General features: G+C 34.2%; 2 protein-coding genes across 2 annotated transcripts; both read left to right on the top strand.

Moving 5' to 3' along the window:
• Positions 1–638: 638 nt before the first annotated feature.
• LOC143619202 (putative methyltransferase PMT5) lies at positions 639–7,758 on the top strand. Its single transcript, XM_077091195.1, has 9 exons — positions 639–1,362; positions 1,475–1,610; positions 2,064–2,304; positions 3,192–3,396; positions 4,114–4,281; positions 4,581–4,584; positions 5,336–5,631; positions 6,429–6,561; positions 7,505–7,758. The coding sequence occupies exons 1-9, from the start codon at positions 851–853 to the stop codon at positions 7,652–7,654; spliced, it is 1,845 nt and encodes a 614-aa protein (XP_076947310.1). The 5' UTR covers positions 639–850; the 3' UTR covers positions 7,655–7,758.
• A 5,395-nt stretch (positions 7,759–13,153) lies between these two features.
• LOC143619200 (uncharacterized) lies at positions 13,154–17,314 on the top strand. The gene is made up of 4 exons (XM_077091194.1): positions 13,154–13,251; positions 15,121–15,273; positions 16,152–16,208; positions 16,331–17,314. Exons 1-4 carry the CDS (start codon positions 13,177–13,179, stop codon positions 17,303–17,305), a joined length of 1,260 nt encoding a protein of 419 aa, XP_076947309.1. The 5' UTR covers positions 13,154–13,176; the 3' UTR covers positions 17,306–17,314.
• The last annotated feature ends 5 nt before the right edge of the window (positions 17,315–17,319 follow it).

Here is a 17,319-nt window from a genome sequence, read left to right as displayed (position 1 = left end):
TTGATGTGAATTGTGTAACTGTATGTGATTTTCATTTATATACAGTTATACACACACATTTTTATATGTAACTTTCAGTTATATGTATATTTGTATACGCACACACGCACACACCTTTTTGTATGCAATTTAGAAAGGTTGGCTGGATATTGGCTGGGGATTTGGTCCTACTACACTCAAATTAGTCGTTCACTGGTCAACTAGCGATTAATCAGTGACTAGTCCTGATATTTATATGTAATTTACAAAGGTTGGCCTGAATTTACAGTGTTTGGCCGGAATTAGTTGGTGATTTGGTCAGACTAGGATCGATTTGGTAGATTAGCTAAAAGTTAGTCGGCTCCGGTCACCCGCTGGCAAGGGATTAATCACCGATTAGTCCTGATTTTTACAACACTAGTAACATAGATGGTGATTATTTGAGTTTGTATGGAACTGATCCGATTTGGTTTTGTGAGGAGTTTGATGTGAATTGTGTAATTATATGTGTTTTTTTTTGCTTGTTGATTGTAATGATGTGGATTGAAGGTGTAATTTGGGTCTTGGTTGACAGTTTCCGGTTGATCTGAAGATATTTCTGCTGACATTCGGTTTACTTAAACTGGAAAGTGGTTGATAGTTTGCTAGATCTAGTGCAGTTACATCTGTTGGTTAGGTTTGGGGCAAATTTCACTGGTTTCTGACATGAGGTCATGATGATGTGATTTTGTGACGAATTGATGATATTTGCCTTATGAGGTCATGATAGGCCGCGGTTATCGGATATGATGTAAGTTGAAGTCAAACAGTAGTCTGATATTTTATAGAGGTGTGCAAAACAATATTTGGAAGCGGATTGCATTGTTTTGATATGAGGAGACCTTTGTTTCATAAACTTTCGTTAATTTTCGGCCCAAGACCACCATGGAATTGGTTACTGATATGTTTTGTTAGTGTTCTTGCACTTACTGTTCTGTTACGTTCGTCTTCTTTTACCACGTTTGAGTCTGTCTCATTTAGTATAAAATCAGACATTTATACCAACTATAGAAGACTAAAAGATCAAACAACAAGTGATTATTTGGAGTTAACAAGTTTATCGTATGGAGATAGTAATCTGAATGAGGTTAGGATTTGTGGCAAAGAAAGAGAGCATTATGTTCCTTGCTACAATGTGTCTGCAAATCTTTTAGCAGGGTTTAAGGATGGTGAAGAGTTTGATCGACATTGTGAATTATCAAATTACCATGAAGACTGTTTGGTTCGTCCTCCACGCGATTATAAAACTCCTCTTAGTTGGCCAGTTGGTAGAGATGTAATATGGAACGGAAATGTAAAGATTAGTAAAGACCAATTTCTCTCTTCTGGAAGCATGACAAAAAGGTGATTTCTAGTTTTGAGTTTTACGAACGAGTTAAAACAAGGGTTTCTGCATATTATAGTGCATTAATGACTACACATTGATGTTTTCACCTCACTCAAATTTCTTTTGTAGGCTAATGCTATTGGAAGAGAATCAAATTTCTTTCCATTCAGATGATGGGTTAATCCATGATGGAGTTAAAGAATATTCCCACCAAGTTGCGGAAATGTTAGGGCTGGGCAGCGATGCTGATTTTCTTCAGGCCGGAGTAAGTACTGATTACTATTCTATAAATTATCTTGATTTTGATTTGGTGATAATTTCATCATATTAATTTTCCCCGTATTTTCATTGCAATTCTATGCTTAATTAGAAGATGTGACGATTCCATCGTAGATTCGTAGTTACTTATGATTGGTTTGATATGGGCTTTGTTTTTCTTTGAAAAATGGTTAAAAAGGTTGAAATTCAATCAAAGTGTATTTGTAGTGCATACAACCTCTTAAATCATATTATTCAATATAGATTATTATTGTAACTTTGTTGTTTTCTAACCATAGGTCCGTAATTAACACATTCATTATTTATAAATATATAAAATTTGACAAAAAGGTGTTAGTAGGTTAACCCCTACTCAAAATGACCTAAATCAACATGAACCCTTTTTGAATATATGATCTTGAATTACACATTGTGTTTGATTCAAATTTTTTATGGACAGGTACGGACAGTACTTGATATTGGTTGTGGGTTTGGTAGCTTTGGGGCTCATTTGCTTTCACTGAAAGTAATGGTTGTTTGTATGGCTGCTTATGAGTTAACTGGTAGTCAAGTTCAGTTATCCCTTGAAAGAGGTCTTCCAGCAATTATAGGCAACTTCATTTCAAGAAAACTTCCATTTCCATCATTGTCATATGACATGGTTCACTGTGCACAATGCGGTATCTTATGGGACAAAAAAGGTAGTCCACCTGGCAGCGTTTGATCTTTTCTCTTGTTAACACGTGTTATTGTCGAGTAACTTCCATGCGTATCATACTCTATGAAAAGGGATATGATTTGTACACAGATAAAAATTGACGTGTAAACAACAAATGGCTTTTAAGGTGTTTGAGATGCAAGGGTAAAACTGCCAAATTAAAAGTAATCATTAAAAATAAAGTTGGCATTCTGCTAATTAAGATTTGCATTAGTTATACACGTATTAAATGCATATATTTAATGGGATGGAAGGAACTACTTAAATTTTGAATATCTTATTTTGATTAAAAGTTTGTAATCATATATATCTGCCTGGACAATAATTTCAATGTCCATGTTCAATATAATGCGTTGCAAAATAATTGTGTGCATTCACAAGTGGGATAATAAGAGTCTACTACTTTTCCCATTTTCCCCTTAATTACTCTTATTAAATCTTGAACATTTTCTAGTCAGTTGCTATCTTAAATGTGGCAAGAGTAAAGCTGGCATTCAGCTAACTAATATCTGCATTAATTGTACATATCTTCAATATCCTTTTTTTTCTTTTGTATTGGGAGTATGTAGCTGTTTAAATATTGAACAACATTATTTTGATAAAAAAATTAATGAGGTTTAATATATATTTATGTAGATAATAACCTGCATATTAACATGTCTATGTCAATATGTCACAAAACAATTGTCTACTTTTAGAAATGGATAGTAATAGTTTGCTAATTTCTCTGTTTTACTCTTAATTACACTTCATCATTAACTCTTAAATCTGCATTGATTACACATTTAATATTTGTTGTTTTGTTGGTGGACAAAATATTAAAAGTTATGGCTGTTTATTTCTGTTTCTAATTATACTTCTATAAATTAGATGGAATGTTTCTTATCGAAGCTGATCGGATCTTGAAGCCTGGTGGCTATTTTGTCTTACATGGAAGTTCATTAAGTACAAAACAGGGAAGCATGGCTAGACCTATCGAAGAACTCACTCAAAAGATTTGTTGGACATTTGTAGCTCAAGAAGAAGAAACTTTTATATGGCAGAAAACTATTGATCCCCAATGCTACTCGTCCGGGTAACATATTATTATATCACATTTAATCTTAGTTTCCTTAAATTTTCAAAAGGTTTACGAGTTACAAGTATAATATAAGGTTAGTTTATGTGGACGTTTCACCTAAGTATACAACTATTTTTATTAAGGCCACCCAAATATTATGTGTATGGTTTCATTTATGTTAAATTTGAAAAAAAAACATGTTGAATGACAGAAACGCCCTTTAGTATTTTTTGCAAGGACAACATTTAAGTTATAGCGTGTCGCCGTGTTGACACGTCATTGAATGCTTTTGGCTAGAATTGACATAAATGAAACCAACGTATACTTGGGCTGCCTATATACACACAAAAATGATTTAAGACTTTGAAGAACTCCTAATAACCAATCATTTTGTTTATTTTATATAATTAGTGTTATTTGAGGATAGTTGTGTCATTTATTACCTGTAACTAAGTAACTTTATGATTACATATATGTAAATGGGTTATTACACATATGTAATTTGGTTATTGCATATATGTAAAATTATGATCACATATATGTAACACGAAGTTACACATAGTAAATGACAAATGTACCCTCAAATAATATTAAATATATAAAATACATACTAAAATTATTGGTTGCTAGGATATCTTAAAGTTCTTAATAATTTGGTTTATATGTAATCACAAAGTTACGCATAGTAAATGACGAGACTACCCTCAAATAATTTTATATTTATTTTGACAGCAAGCAAGGTGTCATTCCACCATGTAGAGAAGGACATGATGATACTCAATCTTATTATCAGCCACTTGCATCTTGCATAGGAGGGACTGCCAGCAAACGCTGGGTCCCTATTCAGAACAGGAATTCCAGTTTCCATATAACCCCGACTGAGCTGGAAATTCATGGAAAGTATTATTCTAAATGCAATGATTTCCAATTTTGTTTTTTCTCAATATAAAGGATTAGTTTCATATATACCCTCCAAAAGTTTGAAAGTTTCATATCCACCTCTCCAAATTATATTATATCATATTTATCCCTCTGTGTTATAAAATTTGGAGGAGGTAAAATATAAGAATTTTAGTGTTTTATTTGGATGTGTAATTTTGAAATTTTGAACTTTTAAAATGATATATATGAAATTACTCCCAAAGTAAATGCACTATTTCCTTTTTTTTTTCTTTTTTTTGGGCAAAGTGCTGTTCCAGTAGAGTTTATTTTCTCTTCGATTATCATTACGCTATATTAATGACACTACCCTTTTGAACCACGAGCTTCTTCTATTGAAGGGCGTCCTAGACATTTGACTAATGATGAAATTCTGTTGAGAATTGTAAGAACCACATAATGAACTTGCACCTTTTGCGTTAAGTGTTATACACAGGGAGGTTACATAACTGCCTAACCCACTATCTCATTAAATCATCAATGCACAATGTACAAGTGCTTTATGCGATTCTCGCAGTTCTCAACACAAAAGAATTGTTCATTTGTACAAATTAGATTGGACCAAACGGGCTGGATTTTCGGTTTTGACCAAAACTGAATTATTATTTTGGTTTTCAGATTGGTTTTGGTTACTACCACCTTAAAAACGAGTATAATAATGTGTTTATGTGTGTGTGTGCATGCGTGCACACACACACACACCCTTTCTTATTATTTTCCACATATATTCGTATATTTCAATATATGTACCCTTCTTTGTTTTTCATATATACCAATAGACACACACGCACACACACCTTATAAGTTCAGCTTATTCAGTATCTTAAGCAACAGATTAAGGTATAAACCGAAATTTTTATAACCCTGATCAAACCTCAATATATTTTTAGTTTGGTCTGGTTTCATCATACATGAAGAGTCAAAAACCATTTGTTTTTGTCTTAGTAAAGTCTTTATAAATCCAACTGAAGGAGTATTGAACTAATAATATATGTTTATTCTTACAGAAATTCAGAAAGATGAGTTTGATGGAGATTTTGAGTCTTCACGAATAGCTTTAAGGAATTATTGGTCTTTGCTGACACCCTTAATTTTCTCTGATCACCCGAAAAGGCCCGGGGATGAAGACCCGTTACCGCCATATAACATGATACGAAACGTGATGGACATGAATGCAAATTATGGTGGATTAAACTCTGCGTTTTTAGAAGCAGGCAAATCTGTTTGGGTTATGAATGTGGTGCCACTTGGCACCCGTAATACACTCCCACTCATACTTCATCAGGGTTTTGCTGGTGTTTTGCATGACTGGTAAGGATTTTTTACATTATTCAGTATCAGTAACTTGTAACTTTGGCCCCGTTTACATGTGAATAGGTTGGTTTGGGTTATTGTTTGGTCAAACAGTTAAAATAACTAGTTTAAAAAGAAACGGGTCAAAGGGGTTGAAACTTGAAACTCACCCTAGGTGTATTTTTACAGCATAAAACCTTCTAAATCATTTTTACTGAAATAGCAATATATTATTATTAAATTATTATAATTCTTGTATTTTTTGGGCAATTGTTGAGTAAAACCCTATGAACTTTTGCCAAATTTGAAGATAAGTAGTCTGTGCACTTTTCATTAAGTTTTAAATATATAGCGATTTAATCATATGCAAAAACGAAGTCCATGAACTTATGTGCAAATTCAGTGCAAGCCATTTTGACAATTGCAAGCATTTTTTAACCTCATAAAACCTCCTAAGTTAAAAAAACTTTATATTGTTATTTAATTATATAACTTTTGTAGTCATATTTGGCACACTAAGCATTCATGGGAAAAGTAATAATTGATTAATTTCAACACCCGTACACAAATTTTACTGTTTTGACCCGTTACCCAACCTGTCTGTTTTTACATCTCGTTTATTGTGTATCAGTCCTCTTTCTTAAATCGGATACCTACATTACTTTGCGATTATTATTATTATTATCATATTGTAATTGATATATATTATCTTATCAATTTTCTTGTATTGTAACATATTATCTATTAGTTTTCGTAAAATAGAAATATTAACTAATGGCACGATGTTTATGAGTTTTCTTTGTATTGGAACGTAGGTGTGAACCTTTTCCAACATATCCACGAACATACGACCTGGTTCATGCGAATGGACTCCTCTCGATCCTTAGTTCAGAGGGATGCAGCATGAAAAGTTTACTTTTGGAGATTGATCGAATTCTACGCCCCGAGGTATTTTTTATGTTTTGTATTAGCGTTAGGCTAAAAAGTATACAGGTCAAATACTCAAACTGGTTGAATTAGTCAAACGGGTTAAAAGCGACCCCAAGTACATTTTTAGTGCACACCCTCGTAAATAAATTTACTCAGATTTAGAAATATGGTTTTCGTAAGGGATAATATATGTGAGGGTCAAGGTATTCTACAAATGGGGACAAAAATGAGAAGGATAAGAACGATTTGTAGCCACAAAAAAACCCTCAAAAAAAATAATAATAATAAAAAAACCATAACTCAAAATTTAATAAAAAAATGAAAAAAAGTAAAAACACAAAAATGTTTTCACTGTCTTTCTTGTTCTAAAAAAAACAATGTTGAGAGAAAAACATCATTGTGTCTTTTTGCTTATCATTGTGTTTTGTGTTTATTTTCGTCATTGATCGTGTCTTTTTTCCTTGACATTGTGTCTTTTTTTCTTGATATTGTTATATTTTATTCGGCATTGTGTTATATTTTGCGATCTATTGTGTTTTTTAGTTATAATTGTGTCTTTTGTTCATTTTCGTCATTGTGTCTTTTCGTTTTGTTTTTTTTTTGAACGGGAATGGTGGGGGAAACATTTTAGTTTTTTAAATTATTTCGTTTTTTTATTTTTTTTTTGAATTTATTTTTAAGAGGTTTTTTGTGTGTTTACAAATTCTTCTCACACTTCTCATTTTTATCTCCCTTTATATTTTAACTTTACACATATATGTGAAGGCCAAAAAAATATTCGGAAATATGAAAATACCCTTTTCGGTCTAGCAAAAAGCAATGGTTAGGTGTAAAATAACTAGGGTGTTTTGGTCATTTTGCAATATTTCGGCTTGTTTTTGTGGATTTGATATAAACGAACTAAATACATACTTGGGTGGACCTAATTTTCTCGTGACTCAAAATTTGTTTGTTTTTTCAGGGTTGGGTTGTTTTTTCGGATAATATGGGACTTATAGAGAAAGCCCGAATGATCGCTACACAAATACGATGGGAAGCAAGGGTAGTCGATCTCGAAAACGGTAGTGACCAAAGGCTACTTGTTTGTCAAAAACCATTTGTAAGAAAATGAATATCATTCATTCCCCTAGTGAAGGTGTAACCACACACACAAACATGCATACATGATACATACATATATGACACGTAATTCATCAACGCACGGTGTTTTAGTCGCGATTAAAATACGCATGAGATAAAAGAGAAAAACGAGCGTTTGCGAGATGTAGAGTAGAGGAAGTTTTTTGACTGCGTGTTCGAGTTCGAGTTCTTTTTGAAATCAATATGTTATGCAAGTATATTGTATCGTTTTGTTGTTATGTTTTATTTAATTATTTATTTTGTGTAATTGAAGCTACATTTTGTATCAAACAAACATTAATATATGAAAAGATCACAACATGATCTTCAAATTGTGGGTTTGTTATTCTTTTAAGAGAGTAGAGGTGACAAAAGAACCGGTTTGGACCCACTTTACCAAAAAAAAAACTCGGTTTGGATCCGACTTTAGTACTGGTTGTGAAGTGTCGACTCCAATAATAAACATGTAAAAAAACTTTTAGTATTTTGAAAAATTGAATCGAACTAATAAAACTATAAAATTGACGGAATAGGAAAAAATTTAAAGGGTTTAAAAAATTATATACTTATATTTTATGTATGATGTCTGTCATCATCATCATTATCGTACTCAGCAAATCCCATCAATAGCAAAGCTATGGTAGGGTCTGAGGAGGGTAATATGTAGACAACCTTACCTCTACCCCGTAGGAATAGAGAGGCTGCTTCTGATGAGACCCCCGGCTCGAGTATGTTGTCTGTATATTTATATATTTGTTCATATATAATTATATATAAAATAAATTAAAAATATTCGAGCCAAATCGAACTGAGCAGACCTTTGCTTGTTGCTTGGCTCGTTTATGAACCGAACTGAGCAGAGCGGCTCGTTTACAATCGAGCAAAAAACGAGCGAGCATTTTCTAAGCAGTTTCCGAGCGAACGGCGAGTGAATTCGAGCGGTAACGATTTGGACGGCCCTAATTCCAACCTACATCCATGGCAATGATTACTGCCTTTACAACAGTAGACAAAACCGCTATCGTCACAAAGGTTTCTTCTTCTAAGGTCCAAGTTGCAGGTCGTTTTCTGCCCTCAACTCGAGAGGAAATATTAGACAATATATTATGTTTGATGTTATATTTACAATAGTGATTTCTAGATGGTAGTTAAATATAATCTGTCATCCTATAAATAGGATCTATTGTAAACCAATATTAATTCAATAATGAATTAGGATAGAGCCTGTGTAATACACGGGTGGTTAAAAAAATAAAATAAAAAAGTTAAACTTAATAATATGTATAATAACATACCTTATGAATTCATAAGATATAAATACTTTTCTAAAATATATAAATTGGTAAGAATAATTTGTATTTGTATTAGAAAATAAAAATGGAAGTTTGTGAATCTTTACCAATTAAGAAAAAGAAAAGGTTGCATTAATTCATTTTAGTTGAGTTGGTAAGCCACAAATATTTTAAAAGCAAGTTAATGAGTTTGATTCCCACCAACAACATATTTTTCATTTTATCATTCATAAAATGAAAATTGAAAAAACAGAAACTTGTATACTTGACAATCTATATGGAGGGTTTAGTTGAATGACATGTGGAATGATTGTGTTGCTTTAATGATATAGGTAGATACCACCACTTGAGCACCACTAACCAATTTCGACGATGGTTCTAGGGACTCGGCGACCTCAATAATTGGGGTTTTTACTAGAAAAAGGTCCTAAAGGTCCGATACAAAGTTACAAGATGTTTGGGACGAACATGTTGAGTTTTCCAGAAAAAAAATGTGAGATTTCCAGCCAAAAGAGTTTTTCCGACGACTAGCAACTAACAGCGTTAGGATTCTGTTAATCGCGGACCGTTGGGATGTCACACCCCAACTTAGGGCCTGGGTGCGACGTCCCGTTGGTTGGTATCTGGTTTTGAAAATATATCAGAGTTGCGGGTTTGTTTTAGCGGAAGTCTTTAATATATTATTTATTTATAAAATGTCGGGTTAGATTACCCGTTTGAATATTGTATAAAATATCAGCGAAAATCTTTTTCAGATAAAATGTTATTAAATTGAAAAACTCGGGACTTGAACACCCGTTTGATAATTAAAATACCAATCTTTTGAAAACATCATTTGCTTATAATATTTTTGAATAAAATATCTGAGCCATCAGATTACCTCTAATGACTGTGTCTCCAATCTTCTATCAATCCTGTCTGTCAGTTTTACAGTTCCCTGAAATGTGGGGAAAAATACGTCAGCACACAGCCGGTGAATGATGCTGACTCAATAATACCCGTGTGTAAACAATAATAATACCTTTGTGACAATACTAATTAGGTACCCAACTCAATTGGGTTAAAATTACTCTAAGTACATGTACAATTAATCATATACACAATATCATTTCTCTGATCAGTCCCGTAGACTACCAGAGGCATGTTTGATGATATGCATGGCCTCGGGGAACTCCGAGTCACCATGTATGTATGGATCCAGACACATGTATACTCTTAATCTGAGTATGCCCGTTTCTTATTATTGTAACACAAAGTTTTAAGGATTCGTAAATCCTATGTAAACAGTTCAGACTCTAAAAGAGTTATAAAAGTTTGGGGCGTATTTACCTTTTATGATTGTAATAAGTTTCTGACACTGATTCCTATATATTGATCAGTTTTGGTTACTGACCCCTGTCTGTAAATCAGTTTCTGTAACTGATTACTGCTTCTGTTTTTAGCTTTCAGATTGATTGATTGGCTGTTATCTCAGACCTATAGTACGAGTATAACATTTGTATAAATATCTAGATCAACGATCTAGCTTCAGACCCCGTAGTCTGTTTTGTATAGCTGTAACCTTGACAATTCGTTTGTTTGTACAAAACATGTGGACCTTTAGTCCCTTTGTTTATTTATTAATTATATATCAGGTTTCTTCTTCAGGAAGAAACATTTATACCAGGTTTCTTTTTCAAGAAGAAACATTACTTTGTCTATAACCCGTGAATGAATAGTATATTTATTAATTATTAAGAAATACTTTTTTTTAACTATACCCTTTGTATATAAATGATTATGTTTCTTAATCATGAAGAAACTATAATTAGATTATAACCTGTGCTTATGAAAAGCTATATTATACTTAATAGTGATCAAGGTTCGGGCTATACCTTCGACTATGGTCTAAGCTATTATAATAATAAAATAATAACTTAACCAGAACCCCTACCGTGTACGGGTATTTGGAGTTAAATGCTTATGATTGATTGAGCGGCACTTCTACTCTATATCGCATATTATCGCTTAAACCGTCAGAGCTTCGGAGCTTGGCACGCTTCATGAGATCGGCACGCTTCACGAGGTCGGCATGTAAAATGATGCAAAATGTGTGAAAAGTGAAATGGTTGGTGTGAGTTGGAATGTGTTTTACACCCATCTATTTATAGCTGAAATTCTGCAACTTCGCGTATCGCCACGTGTCACGCATGCAGAGATGCAACTTCGCGTATCGCGAAGATGCAAGTGCAAAGTGCGCCATCAAAACGCCACATTACACCCATCGTCCGAGTCCGAGTCCGTGCGCGTGCGCGTCGGGTGCTTCGCACCCTCCGCTAGGACTATGGAGAGTGATTAGCCACATTAAAACATTTATATGGAAACTTGCTTCCTTATAAAGAGCTTTCATTTCTTTGTTTGTTTCCATATTGGATGAAAATTCCATTCATTATTTATACCCATGTGGAATGCTTTCACTTTCTTTCATCTTTCCATGCGGGATAGACTTTCTTACTTTCTTAACATAAAATGCTTATTTTTCTTATTTCATTTCTCATGACTTATATTGAGAATATTTTTAGTCCTTCAACTTTCAAAGTTGACAACTTTAGTCCAAAATAAATATGGGTTTTTCCTAGATGTTACATGGGAACAAATACATTAAAAGTTGGGACCGTCAGCAGCCAATTCGTTAGTTAGGATCGATAGCGATCAAAAGATAATAATTGGGATAGATAAAAACCAATACACCTTTTAGGAAAAAAAAAACCCTTAGTTCAATGTTCTAGCAAACCCTTCAAAAATACCATGCTTAAAATACTGACCTAATATGCGAAACCCGAAACCCGTATTTTATCTTAAAAGGTCAGTTATTAATATATAGTATAAAAGGCAACTTTGGTGCCGCAAGGGCCCTTATTGGGCCACTTGGCGGCACCTCAGTGGCTACCGACATTTCTTTTTGTTTAGTTATCGTACAGTAACGGACATAACGTAAATCGACCGAATGTTAATTTTGTTTTTTTTATTAAGCTTCAGTACTATAACGAGCGTGATGGAGGCTGATTGAATTCGTGTAGACTCATTGTTTATTGTTTTAGTTCTGGTACTGTAACGACGTAGCGAAAACCGACCGAATGCCAAATTTATTTCGTGTTTTTGTTTCGGTATCGTAACAAACGTAATGGAGACCGACCGAATTTGCGTTGACACACCGCCCCATTGGTTTTAGTTTTATTTTTTGTTTTACCAATTATTATCTGTTTTCTTTTTATTTTTGGTTTTAGTTTCGATAACCGAAAACGAACGAATTCGCGTCGACTTACCGCCTCGACACAACCCAAATAGGTTTTGAGTTTTAAACCGGTTTGTCACCTCTATTCCACGTAGGGCCGTCCAAACCGCTCGATGCTCGAACTCGCTCGGAATTTGCTCAGAAAATGCTCGCTCGTTTTTTCGCTCGATTGTAAACGAGCCGCTCTGTTCGGTTCGGTTTGTAAACGAGCCAAGCAACGAGCAAAGGTCTACTCGGTTTGATTCAGCTCGAATATTTTTCATTTATTTTATATATAATTATATATGAACAAATATATTAATATATAGACAACACACATAAAATATAAGTATACAATTTTTTAAACCCTTTTAAAATTTTCATATTCCGTCAATTTTATAGTTTTATTAGTTCGATTCAGGTTTTCAGAATATTAAAAGTTTGTGTGCATGTTCATTATATCTCATTTCAAACTTCTTTCTCGTAAAAATTCACAACCTATTATACATTTGTCTAAAAACTACTAATTTGTTTACAAAATATATTATTTATAGTATTCAAACTTGTTTCTTATTGAAATTCTTAAAGTGAAAAAGAAATAAAAAATGCTCGAAATCGCTCGATATTCGATCGAAAAATGCTCGATTCGATTTTGGCTCGTTTCGTTTTCCCCTCGGTTCGAATTTCAGCTGTTCGGTTCGGTTCAGCTGTAAACGAGCCAAGCAACGAGCAAGCCTTCGCTCAGTTCGGCTCGGCTCGTGAACAGCCATTCCACGTAATGTTTCATTATTTGCTATTAATACGTAAACGAACATAAATAAACAAACATAAATAAACGAACATAAATGATAAATTAAAAAAAAAAAGAGTGGCAATTCAACCCCTGATCTTCATATAAATTACAATTCACCCCTACAGTTTCTATTTCCTCACTTTTTAAAGCTTCTAACGCTACTTGTGTCTGCAACAATGGCGACTTGTCTCAAATTAACAACAAAAACCCTTCAATCGCATAACCCACGTATCCTCTCATCGTTCTTTACCGTAAGTTAATTTCAACCCTTCAATTACTTGTCTCAAATTATGCTGCTGCTGTTCAGTTTCTTGGGTTTTGGGGTTCAATTTCGGGGTTTTGGATTGTGGGTATGATTTGGGTTTGTTAATAATTTGTGGGTTGTTTATAAAGACTGTTAATTTGTAGTTTTAAGTAATCAATTTATGGTTTTTGGATGTGAATTAGAAACGCCTAATTTTGTCGTTTGTGTTCATCCGTTAAAAATCGAAAAAGAGTGTAAAAGTAGGGCTGTTCACGAGCCGAGCTCGAGCTTGAAAGTAAAGGAGGCAGCTAAACTAGGCTTGAGCTCGATTTTGAAATTAAGCGAGCTAACGAGCCGAGCCATGGTCGAGTTTGGCTCGGTTACAAAAATGAGCCAACTTAGCTCAGGTTGTTTCAAATCAAGTTTTTTTAGCTAGATTTATTTGAGCTTTTATCGAGCAAGCCACGGGCCCGAGCTTTGTTTTGAACTAGGGTTGAGCACGGTTCGGTTCGGTTTTTAGGTAAAACCGAAACAGAAGTCCTCGGTTTTTTTAATATACAAGCCGTTCGGTTTCGGTTCGGTTATAGTCGGTTTTTTTTTTCAACTATGTGTAGACATTGCAAAACATTTTAAAAATGAAGATGATGATTTTAAGCTTGTAAGAATGTATTTAAGTACCACAAATATATTAAATACAAAAAACAAAAATAAACACATGTTACGTGGAATCATACGAATAAAAAGTTGTTAGAGTAGTAAAGTTTAAAATTCAGCAAAGTTCTTAATAAAAAAAAGGGCTAAAAGTTTGTCATAATCTTCATTCATCTTCATAATCTTCATCACCATCAATCGGTTCGGTTTTTTAAAAATGGAAAACCGAACCGAAACTGAAAATTCGGTTTTTCAAAAATACAAAAAATTAACCGTCGGTTAATGCTTTGGTTCGGTTTTTTCGGTTAATTCGGTTTCGGTTCAGTTAATTCTGTTTTCTACTCACCCCTATTTTGAACAGCCCTAGGATAAAAGAACATAAATGAAGACACTAATCTAGAAGCAAATGAACAAATATAAAGCATTAAGTAGAGGTGCACAAACCGGTTTAAAACCCAAAACCGGTGTGGGTTGAAACCGCTTCGGTTCGGTTCGGTTCGGTCAACAAAAGTGAAAACCGGTTACTTGACCAGGTTACGATGGGTTTTTGGCCGGTTTTTTACCCGTTTTGGCCAATTTCAGTTTCGGTGGAGAGAATTACACACCGATTCCGAACATACGGTTTCAATAGGTTCCGAACGGTTTCTACATGATTGGTTTCAAACCGGTTCGGTTTCGGTTTGATTTATGGGTCGGTTCGGTTAATCGATTTTTTTTGTCCACCTCTAGCATTAAGTGCATGATACAATGTTTAATTAGTTTCTATTAGTATATAAAAGCATAAATGAACGTTAATAAACAAGCATAAACGAGCATAAATGAACGAACGAAGTATGTGCTCATGTTTGTTCGTTTAGTTAAACAAATTTTTTTTGTTCATGTTCATTCGTTTATAAATAAACAAACTTCCCACCGAATGGTTCACGAACAGTTCATTGAACGTTCGGTTAATGTTTATGGCACATTTTCTACTGTTTATAGGCCTATTAATGTTTGCAGCTGTAAGTTATCAGTTTAGGGTTTTAAAAAGCGAATAAAAAATGCGTAATATTGTCTATATCTTGTTGAAATAAACTAAGATATTTGTGTTCATTAATACTGTGTATTTGCTTGTGTAACATATTTATGTCACATTTGCTACTAGTTTTTATTAAAGCTTTATGTTGATTGATTCATGTTATTATTTCATTTATGTCATGTAGATGTGTTTCTGTGTCATCTGCAGGAAAGATGGTTCGGTATGTTGCTTAACCAAGACCGTTTGGTGCATACGGCTAGTTATTTTATTGGTGGTGGCCATGCGTTTATTACGGATCGGTTAAGGGCTTCTTTTTCAACATGTTTGCAGTTAACCGATGAACCAGTGCTTGACATGAAGGTAAATGCTTTCTTCTATTGATTGATTAATAGCTCAAACATAAGTAAAGTGGAAGTCTTGAGTATTGAGATTAGGGGAGCTAAACGGGTCGCATTCACGGATTCATGGGCCCGAAAACTTTACACAAACGTGACACGGGCCCGAAAATTGTGACACACGTAAACCAGAACATGACAATTGACATATGTGTTCGTTGGTTTACATGAATACGGCCCGTTTATCCCGAAGTTGACATATGTGTTCTTGCAAATTCTTTACTTTTATAACAAGAATTTTCTATGCGCAGTGCATTATATGTAGAATAGGCCTGTAAACGAACTGAACGTTCAGCAAACTGTTCGTGAACCGTTTGGCGGGAAGTTCGTTTATATAAAAAACGAACGAACATGAACACATGTAACGTTCGTTCATTTATGTTTGTGTATTTATGCTCGTTTATGTCCGTTTATTTATGTTCGTTTATGTATTAGTTGAATATAATTAAATAATTTCTGGATGAGTCAACTAGAGTTTCGTATTTGTTCATTTAGGTGTGTTCATTTATGTTAGTTTGTCTTCATTTACATTTGTTCATTAATGTTCGCTTATCTTTGTTCGGTTTGTATGTGAACTGTTTGTTTAGATTTTTAACAAACGAACATAAATGAACACGAACATGTTCACTTTTTAAACAAACGAACATGAACTCAAATATTTGTTCGATCATGTTTTCGTGTTTGTTTAAAGTTAAATAAACGAGCACGAGCATGTCCTTGTTCGTGTTCGTTTGGTTTGCTTACAGGCCTAATATAGATTGATGTTATCACCTAAAAACTTATTAATCCATATTATAAAGATTCATGCGAAGCTGAAATTAGTCTGTTTAATGTCTTCTTCAGATGATGAATGCAGCCTCCAACACTTATGATAAGAAACACAAACAACAACAAAATCAGGTCTCAATTTCACTGTTTTTTTTCTTTTTTTTTTTTTGTAAAATTTCATACTCCAATTATTATTTTAATTTCATAAACTCTTAACCTATATTTTGTTTTCTTTTTCACTTCAAGAGTATCAGTTACCACCAAACACTTGTGAAGATGTATTCAAAGCATGGGGATGTAACGGTCAACAAATATTGAAAATTCTTAAACATATGCCATCGCTCCACAAAGCCCGACTCGATAAACTCCAATCAAAACTCCAAATTCTTCAAAATCTCGGGTTCACTCCTCCAGGTTTGGTCCAAATGATTAGCTGCAGGCCTCGTTTTTTAAGATGTAGAATCAACCGTTGTCTTGATGAACGTGTTCGATACCTAGAACAGTTATTCGGGTCAAAAGAAACCCTTCAAAAAGTCATTCTTAGAAACCCGTCGATTCTAACTTATGATTTGGAAAACCTGATTATACCCACCGTTGAATTGTATACATCGATGGGTATAACAGGTCGAGATTTAACGCTAATGTTACTTTCCCGACCGACTATGATACCTAGAACGTCATTAAACGCTGAAAAGTTGGAATACATTAGAAAAACCGGGACCTCGAAAGACTCGAAAATGTATAAATACATTGTCACGCTTATCGCAATCTCGCGCCTCGAAACGATACGTGAGAAAGTAGTGAATCTTGAAAAGTTTGGGTTTTTGGAAGACGAGGTTTTCTGGCTTGTGGGTATGTCACCGCTTGTGTTGACTTTATCGGTTGACAAAGTTCAAAGAAACATGACTTTTGTGGTGGCGACTATGAAGCAACCGGCTCGGGTTGTACTTAAGTACCCGTTTTTGCTTTATAGAAACTTGGAAACGGTGTTGAAACCGCGCATAACTTTGGCTGCGAAGATCGATGATATGGGCCTTGGCCCGAGTGTAAACGGGCCCAGGGTGTTCACGGCTTTGAGGATGACGGAAAAGAGGTTTTTGAAGGTGTTTGTTGATTGTCACCCTCCCGAGATTGCATACGAGTTGATGAGATGCTATGTGGATGCAAAAGATGTAAAGCGGTTAGCCGAAAAGGCGAAAAAGATTCAACATAAAGGATTTCCTTTTTGAGGGTTTTTTTTTTT

This window comes from Bidens hawaiensis, unplaced genomic scaffold (genome assembly GCF_021521415.1).
Source record: "Bidens hawaiensis isolate Kalapana, Puna unplaced genomic scaffold, B.hawaiensis_p1.1 tig00002414_1, whole genome shotgun sequence".
NCBI lineage: Eukaryota > Viridiplantae > Streptophyta > Magnoliopsida > Asterales > Asteraceae > Bidens > Bidens hawaiensis.
This window is presented reverse-complemented; position numbering and strand designations above follow the sequence as displayed.